Raw genomic sequence first — 17,744 nt, 5'->3', positions numbered from 1 at the left:
GATTGTTATGTGTAGGAGGAAAGCGAACCTTTCTAATCTTGTTTAAGCCACTGTTCTTCTGGAGTCTTTTAAAGCAGCAAAACCAGTGTGCTAATTATTGTATAACCTTATGGAGGATGAATCTTGATGTGACAAATTTTATGAAATCTTTTTCATAATTTTTTGTTGATTCATGGAATTAATCATTAGCATCTTGCATTTCGGGTAGTTCACCAGTAAAAACAGAAAAATAAATCAGTTTTTGCTCCTAGCGGTTAAAGAATTTATGTTTCTAAATGGTATATCAAATCCAACATAGTTTGTTTTGACATTAGCTAGTTAATATTGAATGACTAAGGTTTGCAATGAAAAAAGGAAGGCTTATTTTATTTTTTAATCATAACTCATCTGAAAAATAGCTCTGAAATTGCAATGGATATTCTTGAGTACACATAGTTGATGATTTCAATCAGGTAATTTTGACCGTACTGTTTATCATATGCGATGGGCAGATACATTATTACTACTGGGTCAGAGGTTATAGGTGTTTCATCTTTACAGATAATTTGGCCAATGGGAACGTCAAACTCTATTTTCCCAGTAAAATTGAGAGCATGTAATCTCATAAGGGATGGGCTGTTTCGTTTTATTTTTAAAGTTAGGGTCCAGTAAATTTCATCAAACATTGAACAAACTTTTATTAAGCACCTAGTATATGCCAGGCACATTTTATTCACCAAACTGAATTAAAAGTATATCAAAAAGGATGAAGAACCCTTTTATGCATGGACATAGGTATTGCCTTATAATCGGCCCTTGCCGAACGGCATGTGTGTAAGAAGAAAGGTTTAACCCACCAGTGCAAACAATCACATGCCATGGGTAAGCCTGCCAGAGAATTAAAGGGCATTTGGCATACAGCAAACACTAAGTTTACCCCGAGCCAAATCTACTGCCTCTAATCCTACGCATTGAAGAACAGGGCAAGCGATGCAGCCACGGCAACTTCAAGATAACTAGAGGCAGAGATCTGGCCCAACAGTGACATTGGAAAAAGTGTCAGTCTGCTCTGATAGTTGGGAACAGAGCAGAAATTTAGAAAAGCTGAATAATTTATAGTTAGATGTGAGCCGCTTTTGCATGGGTCAATCTCATCTCCTAATATAACTCTGTAAATATTAACAATTATCTTATGGGGAGATGACACTGTCATGATTTGAAACTGCCTGATAGGTGGGTAATGTCAGAAAAGAATGATTTAGCAGAAAAGCAAGCCCTCTTAATCAGAATAATATTTTGTACATTAAAGGTTGCATCTGCCATGAAAAGCAAGAAACCAAACCAGTTTTCAGAGAACCAGCCACCTTTATGTGCAAGTTACAAATGTAATTTTCAAATGAATGCAGACAAACCCACGCCCTGGAGGTTGGTGTGGTTGCAGCGAATTGGTTAGTTATGGGCTTCTCAAATGTTCTGCCAGGACAGAAGCAGGGTGTGTGGTTTTAATTAGGGCCTGGGGAGAACCTTGCAGGACATGCCAAACACTTGTTAAGAGCTAAATAACTGTAATAATGATTGAAATCGACCTCTACGTAGGTGACATGAGTTTTCGCAAGTGACCTTCAAATACTGCTGTAGCCAGGTTGTGGCAAATTTTTTATTTATTTAATTTTACTTTTCTCAGGTCATGGCAAGTTAATTGCAGATATGCTTACCCATGATTTTGGAAAGCTTTCTTTCCTTTAAAAAAATAGTTGTAGGGGAAAAATATTTTTAGTGACTGTACTGCTTGTAATCATATTATGGAACGACAAAACATATTCAGCGATGTATATAGCCACTTACTGTCTCCATTCAGAAATAATTACTGGCTTGGTGCCTTGTAACCCTTAACATTTTTCTCTAATAGTATTATAGAGCAGCCACTGTATTTTCTACTTTTTATCCACCTCATTTTTACTTTGCTTCTAGTGTTAATTGTTCCTATTTGATACCAAGAACAGGACTCTTATTATTCGAAGACCAAGAATATAAATTCCAACCTCAGTATAACATAGAATAACCAACAAAGACCAGTTAGCCTTGGGTGAGCTAAATGAACGAAGTGACATTTGCTTTATGGCCGACAAAAGCTGCATTGCAAGGGGGTGTTGTGGAAGTTTCCTGAGCTGGTAAATTTGGTCTCTGGACACTCTCCGGGGGTATGGGGAAGCCTGGGCCCCATAGCAGCACAGACCCTTTCTCTAACACAATGAGTCTCTGCTTCTGAACATTCTTTCTTCATGACCACCGCCTGGAGGATGGATCACTGACACTAACTCTCCTCCCACTTTATGGATTGTTCAGTTGCTTGTTTTTCCTTCTTAAATCATGTCAGTTTAGCCAAAGACCTATGACATCCCTGTTCATGGCCTTAAATTTGTGTTTCGAGTCACTGAATATGGTGTTTAATGAGATACGTAATGTTAAAGCACTTTGAAAAGTTAAAGGATCTAAAGAGAGGTAAACACAAATAAAAATTTGCTCTGAGGAGTTTATGATTCTTGAATCTCCTCTCGAGAAACAAAGACTTATATGTGGCGGGTCCTTAATAAACGTTTGTTAAAATAAATCAAGAACAGGCAGGGTGAAGCATGATGGAAAGGGTGTGGAGTCAGAGAGATCTGCGTGTGATTTATGGGCCAGTTGTTAAAAGGTTTATAGCCTTCTGTGCTTTAGTGTCCTTATGTGTAGAACGAGGCTAATTAGACTTCCCTCAGGGAATTGTCATTCTCAGAATAATGCTTAGTACATAATATTTACTCCATAAACGGTAATTGTTTTTCCTGAATTGCAGGAGAGTGAAGGAAGGACTCTTGGAGGTTATTATTCTAATCTACTTTTTTAGCCTCCCATTGTGGTGGGCAAGTGTTTATTCTAGGTAACCGTTTAATTCTTATTTCTACTCACATGTAAATGAGATTGGCAGGTCTGAACAAGGGAGAATGCTGGGAGGTGGGGATAAGGAAATAAAAGAGCATACGAGGAAGGGGGAAAGGTGAAAAGGGAAGTGATGGCGAGATGCTAAAACATGCCATCAACAACTGCCTCTGAAACCAGGGGCGTATTACTGTCACATAACTTTGCCGTTGACTCAGGACAGTTGGGTGTGTTTATTCTTTTTTATTTTTAAAAGAAATTCGAGGCTTTCCCTTTTAGTTTATTAACATTCAATTCATTGTCTTATCTTCAGCTTCTCCTTAAATCCATGGTATTTTCAAGTCCATCCATCCATCCATCCATCCATCCATCATTCATTCACATATTAAGCTATGTAGTCACGGGTATTCCTACTATGTGCTAGGCATCGTACTTTATTTTTTTGTGGGGGAGATAGATTTCTTCCCTTTTTTGATGGAAATTTGGTTAACTTAGCTCCTTTTGTTAAATTAAAAAGGCTTCTAAATTAAAAATAGTCAGAATATCTGGGAAATTAAAAACAACAACAGATGAACTATTACAAATCTGGTAAGCCAATTAGTCAAATATGGGGAGTGGAAAACATGCTCAGAATGATTTTGACTCAAATAATTGCCTGAGAATCATTTCTTAAGTGTTTCCAGGCAACAGCAAATTCACGAAGAAACAAATAGTGTTTTTCTCTCCTTTTTTCTTTTTCCCCCTTCCTCTTCTCTCTTATATTGTCACAGAAGAGCAGCTTGTCTATCTCCCTGCAATGTGTTGCTAGATGTATGTGGCTGAGTGGGTCAGAGCAGGAAAGCAGAAACATTTAGAATGTGATATGTTTCATGCAGCGTGTATCACTGTGTTTGATGAGACACTAGTCTCACTAAGGTACAACTGGCTTGTACAGGTAGATCAGAACATTAAGTAGGGGTTAAACTTGGACAGAAATAATAATCAGCTAAGCTTGGATAAACGGTGACCAGTAACAAAGTCATTTAACCTTTATATTCCTATATCATTGCTTTGGGTTCCTTTTGGAAACAGAATCTTGCCTGCTATCTTTTGAGTTAACTGAGTAGATTATTGCATTACATGATACTGAGTAGAATGCATTTTCTATTAGCCATCTCCATTTGTGGAGGAATTTCCCTTAAGTGATGTGGGATGACTGCTGTTGCTATAACAGCCCACTCTCCAGCTTTTGTGATGACATATAATTACACAGAGATCCAGTGTTTCACCTGTACCTTCCCATCAGAGCCATATGTGGAAGGCAGTTTCTGACTATTTGGAGACAAATGCAAGTTCATTAAAGAAAGGCAGAAGGTCAGAAGGGTAATTTGGAATATTAAAAAAAATTCTTACTGGAGAACATTTAATCATAAGTAGATAATCCTTCTCAAAGGGAATGCAGTGTATTTGCATCATTCTCCTTGGCAGTTAATCTTTTGCATTTTATGCTTATGACATTTCTGTCAAGTGCTCTGTGTGCTCCAACTGAAGTCAGGTCTTTGGGCACAGTTCAAAAAGTAGCAAGTGTCTGGACGGGAGCTTAATGCAAGGCAGTTTGGCAGAGGGAGTCATGGAGAACCGCAGGGTAGCTGGACAGGAAAGAGGAACCTAGCATGTGAATGATGTAGCTCCTTTGGACACTTCTTAGGGTGCTTGGGGTGTCTTTTGGGTATAAGTATTGGATAGAGAAAAGCAACAGAAGTGACAGAACAGGATTTCTAGGGCTGCCTATACATTTGGGTACATGGATGTTTGAACTGAGTCAATGCTGGTTTTGCACCCATGCCTACAATCAGGAAGAAAATGTTTCTGTAGTCAGACTAAGAGTAGGGCTCATCTGGGAGGCAAACTGAAACTCTAACTTGAGCAAAGTGATTCAGAGGATGTTCAATATAGTTTTCCTCCTGAGAGCATTTCCTCCTAAGGTATTAATCTGGGCACCAGGCAAAATACTCACTAATATTGTTCTAAAGCTAAGAATGTGACTCAGAGACAAAAACCATGGAAACGCACTTATTTTCTGAAATGTTGCCTCTCTCGGAAATAAATGAGAGGATAAACATGCAGACATACTTTACTTAAAGTTTACGGGTGAGTCAGGGAACCTCTGAGTGTTTTTAATATGCTAAAGAGTCACATGAATATCTATATAAATAATGTATATAGGAGTGAAAAAAAGAGTGATATCATAGCATGGATTGGGAATTAAAAATGCTGTGAAAGGATGGCATTTAACTTCTGTAAGATTTTTCTGCAGGATCTGAGGCACAATTTATTTTTAAGATTAGGACTTTAATTTGATTTTAAATTTTGGCTCTTAATTTTTTAGCTGTATGCATGAAGCAAGTTAGCCTCTATAAATGTCAGTTTTCTCGCCTGAATGTTATCTATTTCATAAGATGGTTGTGAGACTTCAATGAAATAATATATATGAAGGGTTAATACAGTGCCTGGTCTTCAGCAAATGCTCTGTAAAAATTAACTCCTATTATTAACATTTTAGTCTTCAGGCCATAAAGGAAACCCATCAGTTACTTCCAAATGGAAAGAAGCTTAATTGGGTGATAACTGCAGATTACTCAAAGAAAAAGATTCTTTGAATGAGCATAATGAAATGAGAGGTCTTGGCCAAAAGATGAAGATCCCCAGATGAAGCTCCAGGCAGTGTCCTTCTTTTAATAATTTTTGACTCCTAATAAGAAATAGAATCTAATGTTTTCTGAACACCGACCATGCGTCACATGGACATGGCCATGGACCGTCACTCATCGCAGCCCTGTGAAGTGGCTATGATGGTCCCACTATTACAGACAAGGAAGGTGAGGCCCAAAGAGGTGAAAGAACACAGCCAGGCTTATGTACTGTGGTCAGCAGAACAGGGATTTGAGTGCCAAAGGCCATGCTCCTTCAGTTCACCTCACGAAGCTGTGGAAGTAGAAGGCATGCAAACTCCATGGGCAGTCTGGCCCTGCCACAGAACCTGCAGTTATAGCGACGTTTCTACTCTGACGCTCCTATTAAAATCTTGTCGTCTAGCTAAGAGGCAAATGTTACCCTTGAGCAGGCACCGGAGATAAATCCCAGTCAGGGACTGGGCTACTTTCTCTGCTTAGGGAAGGAGGGTGGCGCTGCCTAGTTCAGCCTTGTCAGTTGGCTTGGTTGCCATTCCGAGCTTACAGGACAATGTACTGTATTTAGCTGCCAATGAAAGCTTTTAAGTCCTGTGGGTAGTTGTTTCTGAGAAAGATTGAATTTAAAAGCGTGCACCTGATTATTTAGCAGCTTTAGAAATATCTGAGAAGAAAATGTCCAGTTATCAGGTAAAGCTGCTTTGGCAATGTGACTTCTATAATGCTGGGCGCTACTGGACGCTGCTTAATACAGACAAGGCACAGATATTTTATGTCTCCATATGTTGCTTTAGAACGTTCTGTTCCCTGCACATTTTAAACAAGATAAACATGCCTTGATGGGTCACAAGATTGCAAATTCTTTGTGAACTCTTTGCAAATACATCTTTTTAGGACTATTCCTTAAACAAAGCAGTTTGCTCTTAGGTGTTAAGTCTATTACCATTTCCAGAGCATTTAAACCTACAGCTCTCTTTTAATTTTACAGCTGGAGAGCACTGAACCTGACTTGCCTTGAGACCCATGTCTGTCCTTTACTGGCTCTGCGACCTTAATGAAGTCTCTTATCCTCTCTCAGCCTATTTCCTCATCTATGAAATGGAGGTATCGATGCTTTCTTTCCAGGATTGCTGTGAAGTATTAAATGACTTAATGGAGTTGCAAGTGCTTTGTAAATTGCACAAGGTCATTTAAAAATGAACCATTACTGCTATTATTATTTATATATGGGAATTAAAATTATTTGGTTTTAATAAGGGAGCACTGATGGGTTAATGACATCCTTAAGATCTAAAATAAAGTCATAGTGAGACACCAGAAACTGGGTAACGAACAGACATTTAATTGGTAATTTAACAAAGACATTAATGGGACATGTAAGAAGGTCTTGTGTGTGGTAGGAGCTGTGTGGAGAAAGGAGAACCAAGGAACACACTATGCTACAAAGGCTTCCTATAAGAGATGATGCCTTTTCAGTCCACTAGAGGTTGCTGTGTGCCATTATTTTATAGGCTGCACAGGACAGTGAAATGAGATAGTCTCTGATCTGCCACTTCCTAAGTGTGTGAATTTTTTAATCTCTCTGCAAAAAATGAAGATCGTAACACCTGCCTCACAGGGTTATGAAGATTAAATGGGATGATGTATGTGAAGTGCCTGCTATGTATTACGGCTCCGAAAATGTTTTCCTCCTCCTCCTTCTCCTCCTCTTCCTCTTCCTTCTTTTCCCTTCTTCTCTTTTCCTCTTTTTTTTGGTCAGATAGGAGCCCTAACTGGGCAAGCACCAGAACTACTAGATGCTCGTGTGCTTCTCAGAGCACTCAGGCAAGGCCATCGCTAGAGTCCTAGTACCTTCTCTGGGATGACTCAGAGCGGCCTAAGCTCGTTAATGGAGTTTGACTAAATGTAACCACTTCAGTTGCCATCAGATGAGAGGAAGTTCTAAGGTCTTGGTATGTGGAAAGACTCCAAAGGAGGGGCTCTGAGAGGAAGCAAGGTGGTGTCTGTGCAGGGCCAGGGTTTACAGGGATTAATTCAGGACTCCTTAAGAGACAAGGATTGTGTGTGGAGGAATGAGGAAGGCAATCACTGGCTAAGCCAGACTTTGTCAGGAAGCTCTTGCTAAGGGATGACTTACAAAGAATCAAAGTTTCCAAACGGTTTAGTTGATTTATTGAGTTATTTTAAAAATATTTGTTATCTGCCATTCAGAAGTAGTTGATATCTTTGAACAAACAACTGAGGGGCTTATAAATGTAAACATCTCAGTGGTAACTTTTTAAGAATTGTTAATTTAAAAAAACATCCAAATAAGAATGAGTGGTTAGTGATTTTTAGCTATTAAATATACAAGTGTATGAAATGAAGCAAGTGAAATAAAAATCAGTTAAAAAAAAGAAGGTTTTTTTCCCCATGTTGTCCATTTCAGGCTTGATGCAATCTGTTTGTATAGTGTGGAGAGTATGGACAAAATGCGGCCATACCACAACTACCGGATAGTTTTATCTTCCAGGTCTTTCCTGTAGTCCTCACTAAAGATAACAGATTTGCAGTGAGCGAGGTTTTGGAAGTTACCCATATTTCAAAGACAGGTAGGCTTTAAATTATTGTCATTATTAGACCAAACAATGTTCCGTCTTTTTTTCCATGTGTAGGTTAGAAAATGATTCTGACATTTCTCATATCTCTGTCTCCCATGCTACCTACACTGAGCGAAAGTATTAATAATCCCATCTTACATTTGAGTTTTCCAGTTTTTTTTATGCCCATCACCTCATTTTAAGCCAAGGCGATCTAAAACCATTGCATGTCATGGAAGTTGCTGACTCTGTTTCATTGTGTCTGATGGGCAGGGAAGGACGTCAAGAAGTGAAGTCAACCCTTGCGACTGAACAATCCAGGCAGCGGAAGAGAAAAACGATAGTGAACGAGTCGTGTAGTGTCTTCTCTTTCGAAATCCTGCGGCTGTGGCTGGGGAGGGTCTGGGAAGAGGTGTGATGGAGGGACAGTGTGCACACACCCGTAGAACTGTCACCTGTCCTAAGGTGAGCGTAGAGGTTGGGGCTGTGAAGAGCTGTTTTCTGATCTTTGGCCAGGTGCCAGGTAGTGCTAGGAGGTTAGGACATGCAGTTTTAAGCTGCTCAGCAACTCTAAAAGACAGATACTGTTACTACCATTTTGTAGGTGAGGCAATGGGCCCAGAGAGCTCTGGGTAAGTCACCTTATGTATTGAAAAAATAAATCCTGTGTTGCTATGAGTAGGGGACATTTACAGAAAAATTTCTCTTGTTATTTTCTGGTGTGTTTCCTTAGTCTTTGTTAGAAATCTAAATGGAAAATCTGATTGTGCCTCTAAAAAGGAGAATGGCTCTTATACATTCAAAGTGGGTCAGAGTCAAAATAAAGACAGTTGCGGAGTGTCTCAGTGAGGGCCTTACCTGAGGATGCTTTGCTCTAGAACCTGGATCTGGTGCTGGTCTTGCTGGTTTTGCTTCTTCATCTCTTCCTGTTCTTTTCCGGTGCTGATTCCGTCTAGAAGCCATTTCTCCCTCAAGGCCTTTTTCTGATGATCAGGAAACATAAAGAGATGTTCTTAAATTGATCAGCAATTCCAAAACCTCTGACTGCTTTCAAATCTTGTGAATTTCAGTGGTGGAGGTATTAAGGAGAAGCTGTTTTCCCTCATTGCCTTGCCTGAATAACTCTGATGGCTTCCTGCTCTGCACCCTTCTTGAGCCCTTTCTCAAGCCAGTTTTTATAGATCTGAATCCTACGTATATTCTAAGGTCTAATTCAGGTCCTCCTTCTCTGTGAAGATCTCTGTCCTCCCCCTGCATCCGCCCCACAGCCCGACCTCCCCTCACAGAACTCTTTCCTCAGGCTCACACAGCCGTGTGTGTTTACACATACTGGATGTTTAGCAGTCATGTAGGGACCTCATCATGGTGATGCTTTACTGTTACTTGTTGGGTTGATGGGTGTATATCTTGTGTCAAAGTAACAAGCTCCTTGAAGTCGTTTGATGTTCATCCCAGTGACAGTCTACAGTGGCCACTCCCCCCCCCCAAAAAAAGCCCACCAACTTTTGTGGGATTAGTTGGAATGGTGGGCAAAACAAGAGACTGCTATTGTGTCTTTAGTTCATGATGGTCTTAGGATGTGTGGTTGATATGGGTTTGCCTACTCAGTACCCCTTCTTTCTTCTGAGAGCCTCCCTGGTTCTAGATATCCTTTAAGTTCAGCCCCCCTACTTGTCTCAACAATGCAGAAAATTCCCTGATCTGTCTAAATACTGCTGAGTTGAATTTCGGTCAACTTTGACAAAACAAAACAAAAAAAGATTTATGTTTCATCATATGGAAAAAAAAAATCCCCCTGAATTTGCATGAATGAGTTACATTCCTGGACTTGAGCCTAAGAAGACAAAGCAAATGATAAGGACCTGAAAATTTGGAGAGGCTGTGGTTAGCATCCTGTCCGTGTCTCAAGTAAAAACTGTTAGATATTATTTTCAAAGAGTTTGAGTTTCTCCTTTCCTTCCTGGAGGAAAATGCTGTCACTATATATCTAATACGACCTTTGTAAATTATTTGTTCCATAATTATTCACTGGCAATTTACTATATCTAAAATGGTGGGGAGAGAAGAATGGGAACTTTATTTTTCTGGGACTTCTTTCTCTAACCTCATGATTAAAATGAAAGCAAGTAAGAATTTTTGTCTTTTTTTTTGTTAAAAGCATGCTGGAATTAATTCAACTGAAATATAAATATCTCTGAATTTAAAATAAATTTAAATAAGTTTGATTGGGCTAGATATTTACCAAAGGAAGTTCAGTTAAACTAAGGCAATGGTTTTCAAATCATTAAAAAATATTATACTGTCACAAATGAAGACTATATGGAATGTATGTATTACATGGAATAACTTGTCGAATAAATGAAAGATGGCCTGCTCTAGTTGAACCAGTGAGGGGTCTTTGAAGCCTGCAGATGCACAGGACACAGTTTGAAAACCACAAGATTAAGTCAGTGATAGCCTCACCCCCAATCATCATATTTGTGTTGGCTTTTTCAGAGTTTCAAGCAATTGCATGTGGCCAACACACATCATAAGAGCAGTTTTATTATTCCAGTTGGCAGCTGCAAGAGATTCTTTAGTCCAATGTTATGTTTTCCCTTAATTATAGCTGTTTAGTTGTTTGTAAAAGGGGTTCCCACAGACACAATAAATATTATTAATAAAGGTCAAGATTTATCTCCTGATAAGATGCCAAGAAAATCTGAGTACATCGGCATTTAAGAAGCTCCCTTGATTTTAGTTTATTTTTATTTGATGGACTATGGTGATAGCTAATGCACAGTAAAGAAGACAGATGACAACTATCAAAGTAAATTACAGTCTTTACAAACAACCTCCAAGGATAGTTTCAGTCAGTTACATCCGTATCACTATAAGGAACAACTCAGATAGGACGGTCTTATGATGCTGGCTTGCAGAAGGTGGAGAATGGTTCTCATGGCATGATTAGGGTGTCTTGGGACTACATTCTTGGTTCTCAGTTTGGTTAGGAGTAAGAATAATTTTAATTTTAGCCTTATAAACTTTGTTCATAATTCATGAATTGTCTTTTAGCTCCAGCAGAGAACTCTTTGCATCTAAATATAAAATATGTAATTTGGATGTGCAGTCAAAATGATACGGTACAATCACATATTGTGGTAACGAAAACACAGTTATTTTGCTTTTACGTCACAGTTTAGACTTATGCTTTAGTCCTTGAGGCTGATGAATAGAATAAAATCTATTTCACAACAATGACATTCAGAATCAGAAGCCATATTAACTAAATGAAATGTAGGTGACAGGCAGGTAGGAGGGCTTTGGGCAGGTTTTCCTGAAGCATGTCTATATTCTATGCAACAGTTATGAGCGACTTTAGGAGTGAACTAGTTTTTCATACCATGATTTAAATGGACTTCCAGAAAAGACAAGTTTTCTAGGTTGAGTATACTTTGTGTTTCTTGGTTGGCATTGGGTGGTGATCAGGTGGTGATCATGATACTAGGCCAGAAGAGCCACAGTGCCCAAGCTGCAGAGATGTTTGAATGTGAGGACGTGGATAATAGCCCTGGAAACCCCCTTTCCAGGATGTCATTGGTATGAACGTCAGGTTCTGGAGCTGAAGAATATTAGAGTGGATTACCACAACTATTTTGAAGTGTGTGTGCTGTGTACTGATGATACAGAAGGAGCACTTTGTAAATGTTTGTCTTCATATTGCTTGAAGTTGCAGTTGGGAAAGTGGTGGGGCTAGTCACTGGAATGGTGACAAATGGATGAAGAAGAAAATAAAAGAAAGACCAGTAATTGCAGAAGCCAGCAGAGCTTTTTTTGACATGGTGAACGTATTTTGCAATCAATTTTAAAAATACTTCTGCACATTTTTGAACCCTATTTTGGAATTAGGCCTAGCTGCTGTTTGGAATAGCCAGTCATCTTCTGCAGAACTTGGAAGGATGTACTCCACTGAAACAGCTGCTCTTTCCTCTGTGTCCCCTTTGCAGCTGATGCCCCTGTATTGTGTTCATCCCAGTATAAATGTCACGATAAGTGTATGTGTCAGTTACCATTTTAAGGGCACAGACCAAACTTGTTTTATATTCTTAATGTCCAGCTTGGTACCTTGCACATAGTTGGTGCTTAATAGATGTATATTGACTGAAAGGCCCCACGTACAGCTATATAACTTCTGTTTACCCGTGAAGACTTAGGTCAAGTCCCACACCTTTAACAGAACCTTTTTTGACCACTCCAGGTTAAAGAATTACTGCTTATACTTATGTTTAAATTGAAACAATGATCATTTAACTTGTCCTAATTATTGATTTGACCTTGAACTTCCCGGCTAGGTGGCCAGCAGAGGGGCCCCAGCTCTCAGAGCCATGGCTAATCCCTAAGGCACTAATATGCAGATAAGGAAAGGGTGTGGTTCCCCACTGCTACCCCTCGGGTCAGCGCACAGCTTGGGAAGGTGTCAGCACTTGTCTGCAGAGAGAAAGAAACTGTCCTCCAGACAGAAGCAGCCCTGTGCCAGGGTGCATGGTTTCGAGGGCGTATGGGCAAGATTTCCACACACACCCCACCCCCTCAGGTGTCTTCACACAGTGTGCCGTCTGCACGACTGTCTACCGCAGCCCAAAGCGTGATACGTGTTTTGACTGGGTCGGATCAGAAGAGGTCTCCTGGGTTCCAGAAATCAAACCTACAGGGAATTTCACTTTTTGGACTTTTTTGTTAAGTATTGAAATGAGATGTCACCTCGGAAATGGACCTCTCAGTGCGTCAGAGTTTTCCTATGTGAACCTTCTTGGAATGAACTGAGGGGATGTGTAAACCTTTTCTACTGTGAGCTCTGCTGTTACCTGGCTGCCTATTCTGCAAAGATAGCAATTACTCAGAAGCAGTAATTAGTTCACTGTGAGACCCGAATTGTGTGCAAATTGCATGTGTGTGTGTGTGTGTGTGTGTGTGTGTGAGAGAGAGAGAGAGAGAGAGAGAGAGAGAGAGAGAGAGAGAGAGAGAGAGAGAGAGAATGAGAGACTGAGAGAAAAAGCACTGATTTTGGAGTTAGGAACTGGGAGTACACACTGCATTTCTTATAAGGATAGCAGGTTAGCTATGCTTTGAAATTATCCATCAAGCACTGGAAATGTCAGTTTGTATAGGAGCAAAGAAGCAAACAGAATCCAGAAAACTGGCACTAATTTGCACTTAAATTACGCTTCTTTTCAGAGGCCGATACTTAATCCATTAAAAAAGACAGGTTTAGCTGAATTTGGCAAGTTTCCCAAAAGACTGCAGACCCCACGAGTGTGTGGCATTGTTTCACTGAGGGATGTAGTATATCTATTGATAGAAGCCCTGCCAGATAAATAGTTTCCTGCCTGGGCCCGTTCACAGGAGCTCCTGTTTGTCATCTGGTTGCATCCTGTGACAAAGCTGTGCAATAAAATGTTGAGACTCGACGTGCTTTAATTACAAAATGACCACACCCATGGAAGACGTAAAGTCTGAGTTTAAAATGAAAGTTTATTTTTGGTTATGATCTCATGTTCTGTCAAAACAAAATAAAACAGAACCTTGAACCACACTCAAACAGCATTGGATTCATCGCGCTGAGCTTTTACATACGTGCATCCTTCAGCAGGCCTGGCGGTGTCTGTTCTGTACCCCCTGGGGACAGGCAGGCCTTTCACTGATTTCAAAAGGAACTTCTTAGCTGGGTCCACCCCCAAGGGATGTTAAGCAAGACTGTGTTCAGGGCCAAATTATTAAGGCTGAATTCTCAAGGTTGCCCAAGAAAATGAGGAAATTCAGTAATAAAGGCTGAAAGTAATAAAACCATATTTTCAACTTTCCACATATTTGCCAGAAGGAATTAATCTCATATGCAAATATTACTAGCTTGTTGGCCTCCCCTGTAATTACTGGGGTGTTAGTATAACTATGTTGGAATTTTTTCCTTCCTAAAGCAACTTTACTATTGAAGTTTGAGTCCAATTGGAACATTTGAATGCAAAGTCATAGAAATGAAATTAAAGTCATCAGTTACCTTCAAATGCTGGTGCTTTAGCTTGTCTTCCTCTATTTTCAGACGTTTCTGTGAGATTTCTTCCTGTATTTTTCTTTTATCCTGAAATAAAAAAAAATGTTCCAGCATAATCTACTTTTTTCAGTTGGCTTACGTATATCTCCTTGGGGATACTGTCATTACCAAATGGCTGGCCAGTGGTGTGCTCTTGCCATTGGTACGAAGCTGCTATGAAACTTCTATTTCAAAGCAAAGAGGAGCAAAGGGAGGCATTCAAAGCGCTTCACTGATGGAAACTGGTAGAAGGTGCTTTTTCAAAGGCAGCTTAAAAATATTTTAATGTCTTTCCTCCCCCAACCCCCTCAGTTTTTCTATCTTCCCCATTAAGCCTAGCAAGACTGAGCTACTGAGTGCTGCAATGGAAAACGTGACTTTTAAGGAGGGAGTTTTGAAATAGGCATGAGGAAACATTGTGAGGAGAGAGACTGTTCCTGGCACAAGGCTGAAGAAACTGCTAGGGGAAAGGTCTGCTTATGGTGGAAAACAGGGCGGACTACGGAGCCTTAGAACACTGGGAGGGTAGAAAGTGGGACCGTTTCCTCCTGGACACCTTGTTATGGGAATAGAGAGAGAAAAAGGGACTAGATAATGCATGTTAACACTAAGGGGACTTCTAGCGGAGGTCTAAAAAAAATCATGAATAAATATAGTATCTTTCACTAAGTTTCAGTTGCAATACTTTATAAAACCAAGACAGCATAACTGTTAGTGCACAGACATGGTACTTTTTTTTTTTTTAGAAAATATAGCCTGTATACTGAATAGCCTGGTTTCAGTTTTTGGCTCTGCCATTTGCTAGCTCTCTGTCCTGGGGCAAAATCCTTAACTTCGTTCCTCAATTTCCTCATCTGTAAAATAGGGGTAATAAGACATCCACCTCATAAGATGTGAGCATTAAATGAGCTAACATATGCAAAAGTTCCTAGAACAGTGCTTGGCGCATAGTGCTCTCTATGTATTTGTTTGATAAAATTAAATAAATAAACATATAACCTGTTAGTCACATGGAAAGCAACACACTAATTCTGATAATGGTTCCATTGGTCTGAAATGTTCTAGAAACTCTGTCTGGAATTGTTTGAGATGTTTTACAAGCTATACAAAAAAGACCTTATTTCCTGATTTTTGACCAAAGGTGACATTCTCCTCCATCTTATTTATAAAAGTTGATCTGAAATCTGCTTTCAAAGTTGAAAACTTCCAAAGGTAAACGTTGTTGCCAATGAAGACATCATAAAGAATTTGAAGCAGGCTCAGAAGGTAATTTAGAAAGAAGAGTTCCAAAGATATTTGGCAGCATTATTGAAACAAGTGCACGGTTCCCTGATGTGACTCCTTTTGAAGATAAAAACTCCTTCTTGATGTATCAGTTCAGGTACATTTGTTGAAGAGAAACAACATGTTGCTGTCCAAATTTATGTCATGTTTCTTTTTGTAAGAAGCACACGTGACCTCATCAGTATTACTGTTAAAATTTCATAAACAGCTCTTCCGGAGAAAAAAAGCCGGGCAACCATCATGGGTCTTCAGATTTACTTTTTTCTGTGGATGAAATCTGGTCATTAGGAATAAAAACTATGAAAATCACCATGAGTTGGTTCTCCACTATATCTAGGGACTGTTATTGAGCAAATATTAGTAATGTTTTAAATGTATTGTGCCAAACATTTGGTAAGTAATTTACGGGCAATATTTAACTCCATTGTCATAACAACAGAGATATAATAACATTACACTTAACAGTCATGATAACAAACAGATACTGTAATAATTTTCATGTTACAGAAGAGGAAATAGAAGTTTTGAGAGATTAACTAACCAACCCAAGTTCTTATTCTAGTAAGTGGCAGAGCCAGGATTTGAACCCAGGCAATTTGAGTTCAGCCTCCATGATCTTAGCCAGTTCACAACACCATTTTCCCGAGTGGGAAGTTAGTTCGGCTTCTCCCGACTTCCCTCCTTGTCCTGCCCGTTGTGAAGCACTGAGGCCTGGAGGCAGTGCCTGCACAGCTAGCACAGGAGGGGGGCCCATCACCGGAAAGGAGCACGTTCTCACTTCCCTGCGTGCTGGTGCGTAACTGTCCACCCCTCTCTCTCTGGACGGCCCCTAGAGAGGAGCACGCTATGTATGTGTAACTGCGATGCTGGACCCAGCGACGCCTCCCCACCCCTGTCGATAGCCAGTTTGGGCTGGTTGGTTCATCTCAGGGTTAGTAATGAGGTAATAAAAGCTGTGGGTAGAGGCAAGGCGTTTGAAGTGTTTTGGCAACATGATGCTTACAGAAGGGTTGCTAAGGAATACCAGTGTTTTGTCACTCGGAGGTAATGCGATGCCTCTCTCCTATCAGTCTAGGTAGTTAAGAAGGTAATTTTATAATGTTTTATAGGCGTGACTCTTAAGATAGGAGTAGCTTTTCCTCCTAAGATATTCACCAACTGCAAATTATTATCCTTTTGCCAAATTTCATAAAGATCTATAAGCATTACTGAAAAGCAGTATGGCAACAATTCTGTTTCATTAAGGCAGAATAAACTATAAGGCGAGCTTAAGTTGTACATGTAGTTCTAATGCCAGCACAACCGAAAGTTACCATAGCTGGCTAATTCCTTCCCAAATTATCATGGAGGAAATAGATGTGAAATGCCATCTGCTTCCCAGAATTTCTCCAGAAGCTTGAGCATCTCTCTACACACCTGTTGTAATCTGGCACATGAGATATTTATTATTGTTAACCATTATGAATAACTTAGATGGCTGTTCAGTTCTTCAATGCTCAACCAACAAAGACTTTTTGTTCAACGAACAATTGCCTAGATTTTCAGCTGTTTGACTTGGAATATTTTAGAAGCTGACACCCACAAATTCCAATTCTGTAAAAGGCTACCTCTTAATTATTTCAAAAATTAATTTATTTATCTTCTGCAACTCTAAAGCTTTAACGACCATTTATGATTCAATGATATTACTGCCATCACATAACTATTAAAAGTTAGCACAATACGTAGGAATGTATTTTACAGATATTATTGATGGACAATTAGCTAATATTCTAAAATGCTTGAATCTGTCAAGAAGGGAGGATTGATCCTGAGTCATTTAACTTTAAATTTATCTAATACTCAGGGACTTCTGTACAAATACTATTCAAGGTGATGTTAGGAGTTGTGCAATGTTTAACAATTATTCAGAAGTAGATACCTTCACCGAAGAACTGACATTCTCTTAAAAGAGGAAAATCACTTGTACAAGGAACTGTACAAATAAAGTGCTAAACGTCGTTAGTAAGGCACAAATGAGGTACGTGAGAGTGGAGGGAAAACAGGGAGTGGTCGCTTCTTGCTGATGTGGCTGGGAGAGGCTTTGAAGTAGCGCCCACACAGAGTGTGCTGGGGAGTCGCTGGGGGACTGGAGAGTGCAGAGAAAGGGCAGTCAAGCCGAGCATTCATTGTGAGCAAAGGCCTGGAAGTAGAAAATTGGAACGTTATTTGAAACAGCAAGTCTGGAATCTAAGTTGTCATACAGGG

The 17,744-nt window shown here is 39.7% G+C and overlaps 1 protein-coding gene across 1 annotated transcript in view; it reads right to left on the bottom strand.

Annotated features, from left to right (window-relative positions):
- Nucleotides 1-17,744, bottom strand: part of PALMD (palmdelphin) — a 44,303-nt gene that overhangs the window by 14,406 nt on the left and 12,153 nt on the right. The window contains exons 2-3 of the mRNA XM_006190931.3: nucleotides 14,181-14,261; nucleotides 9,005-9,129 (exon numbers count right to left, since the gene is read on the bottom strand). Of these exons, the coding sequence (XP_006190993.2) occupies nucleotides 9,005-9,129; nucleotides 14,181-14,261 (206 nt within the window). The remainder of the gene's footprint in view (nucleotides 1-9,004; nucleotides 9,130-14,180; nucleotides 14,262-17,744) is intronic.

Source organism: Camelus ferus, chromosome 9 (assembly GCF_009834535.1).
Source record: "Camelus ferus isolate YT-003-E chromosome 9, BCGSAC_Cfer_1.0, whole genome shotgun sequence".
Taxonomy (NCBI): Eukaryota; Metazoa; Chordata; class Mammalia; order Artiodactyla; family Camelidae; genus Camelus; species Camelus ferus.
Note: the sequence above shows the minus strand (reverse complement) of the source record. Positions and strands in the feature narration are given on the sequence as shown.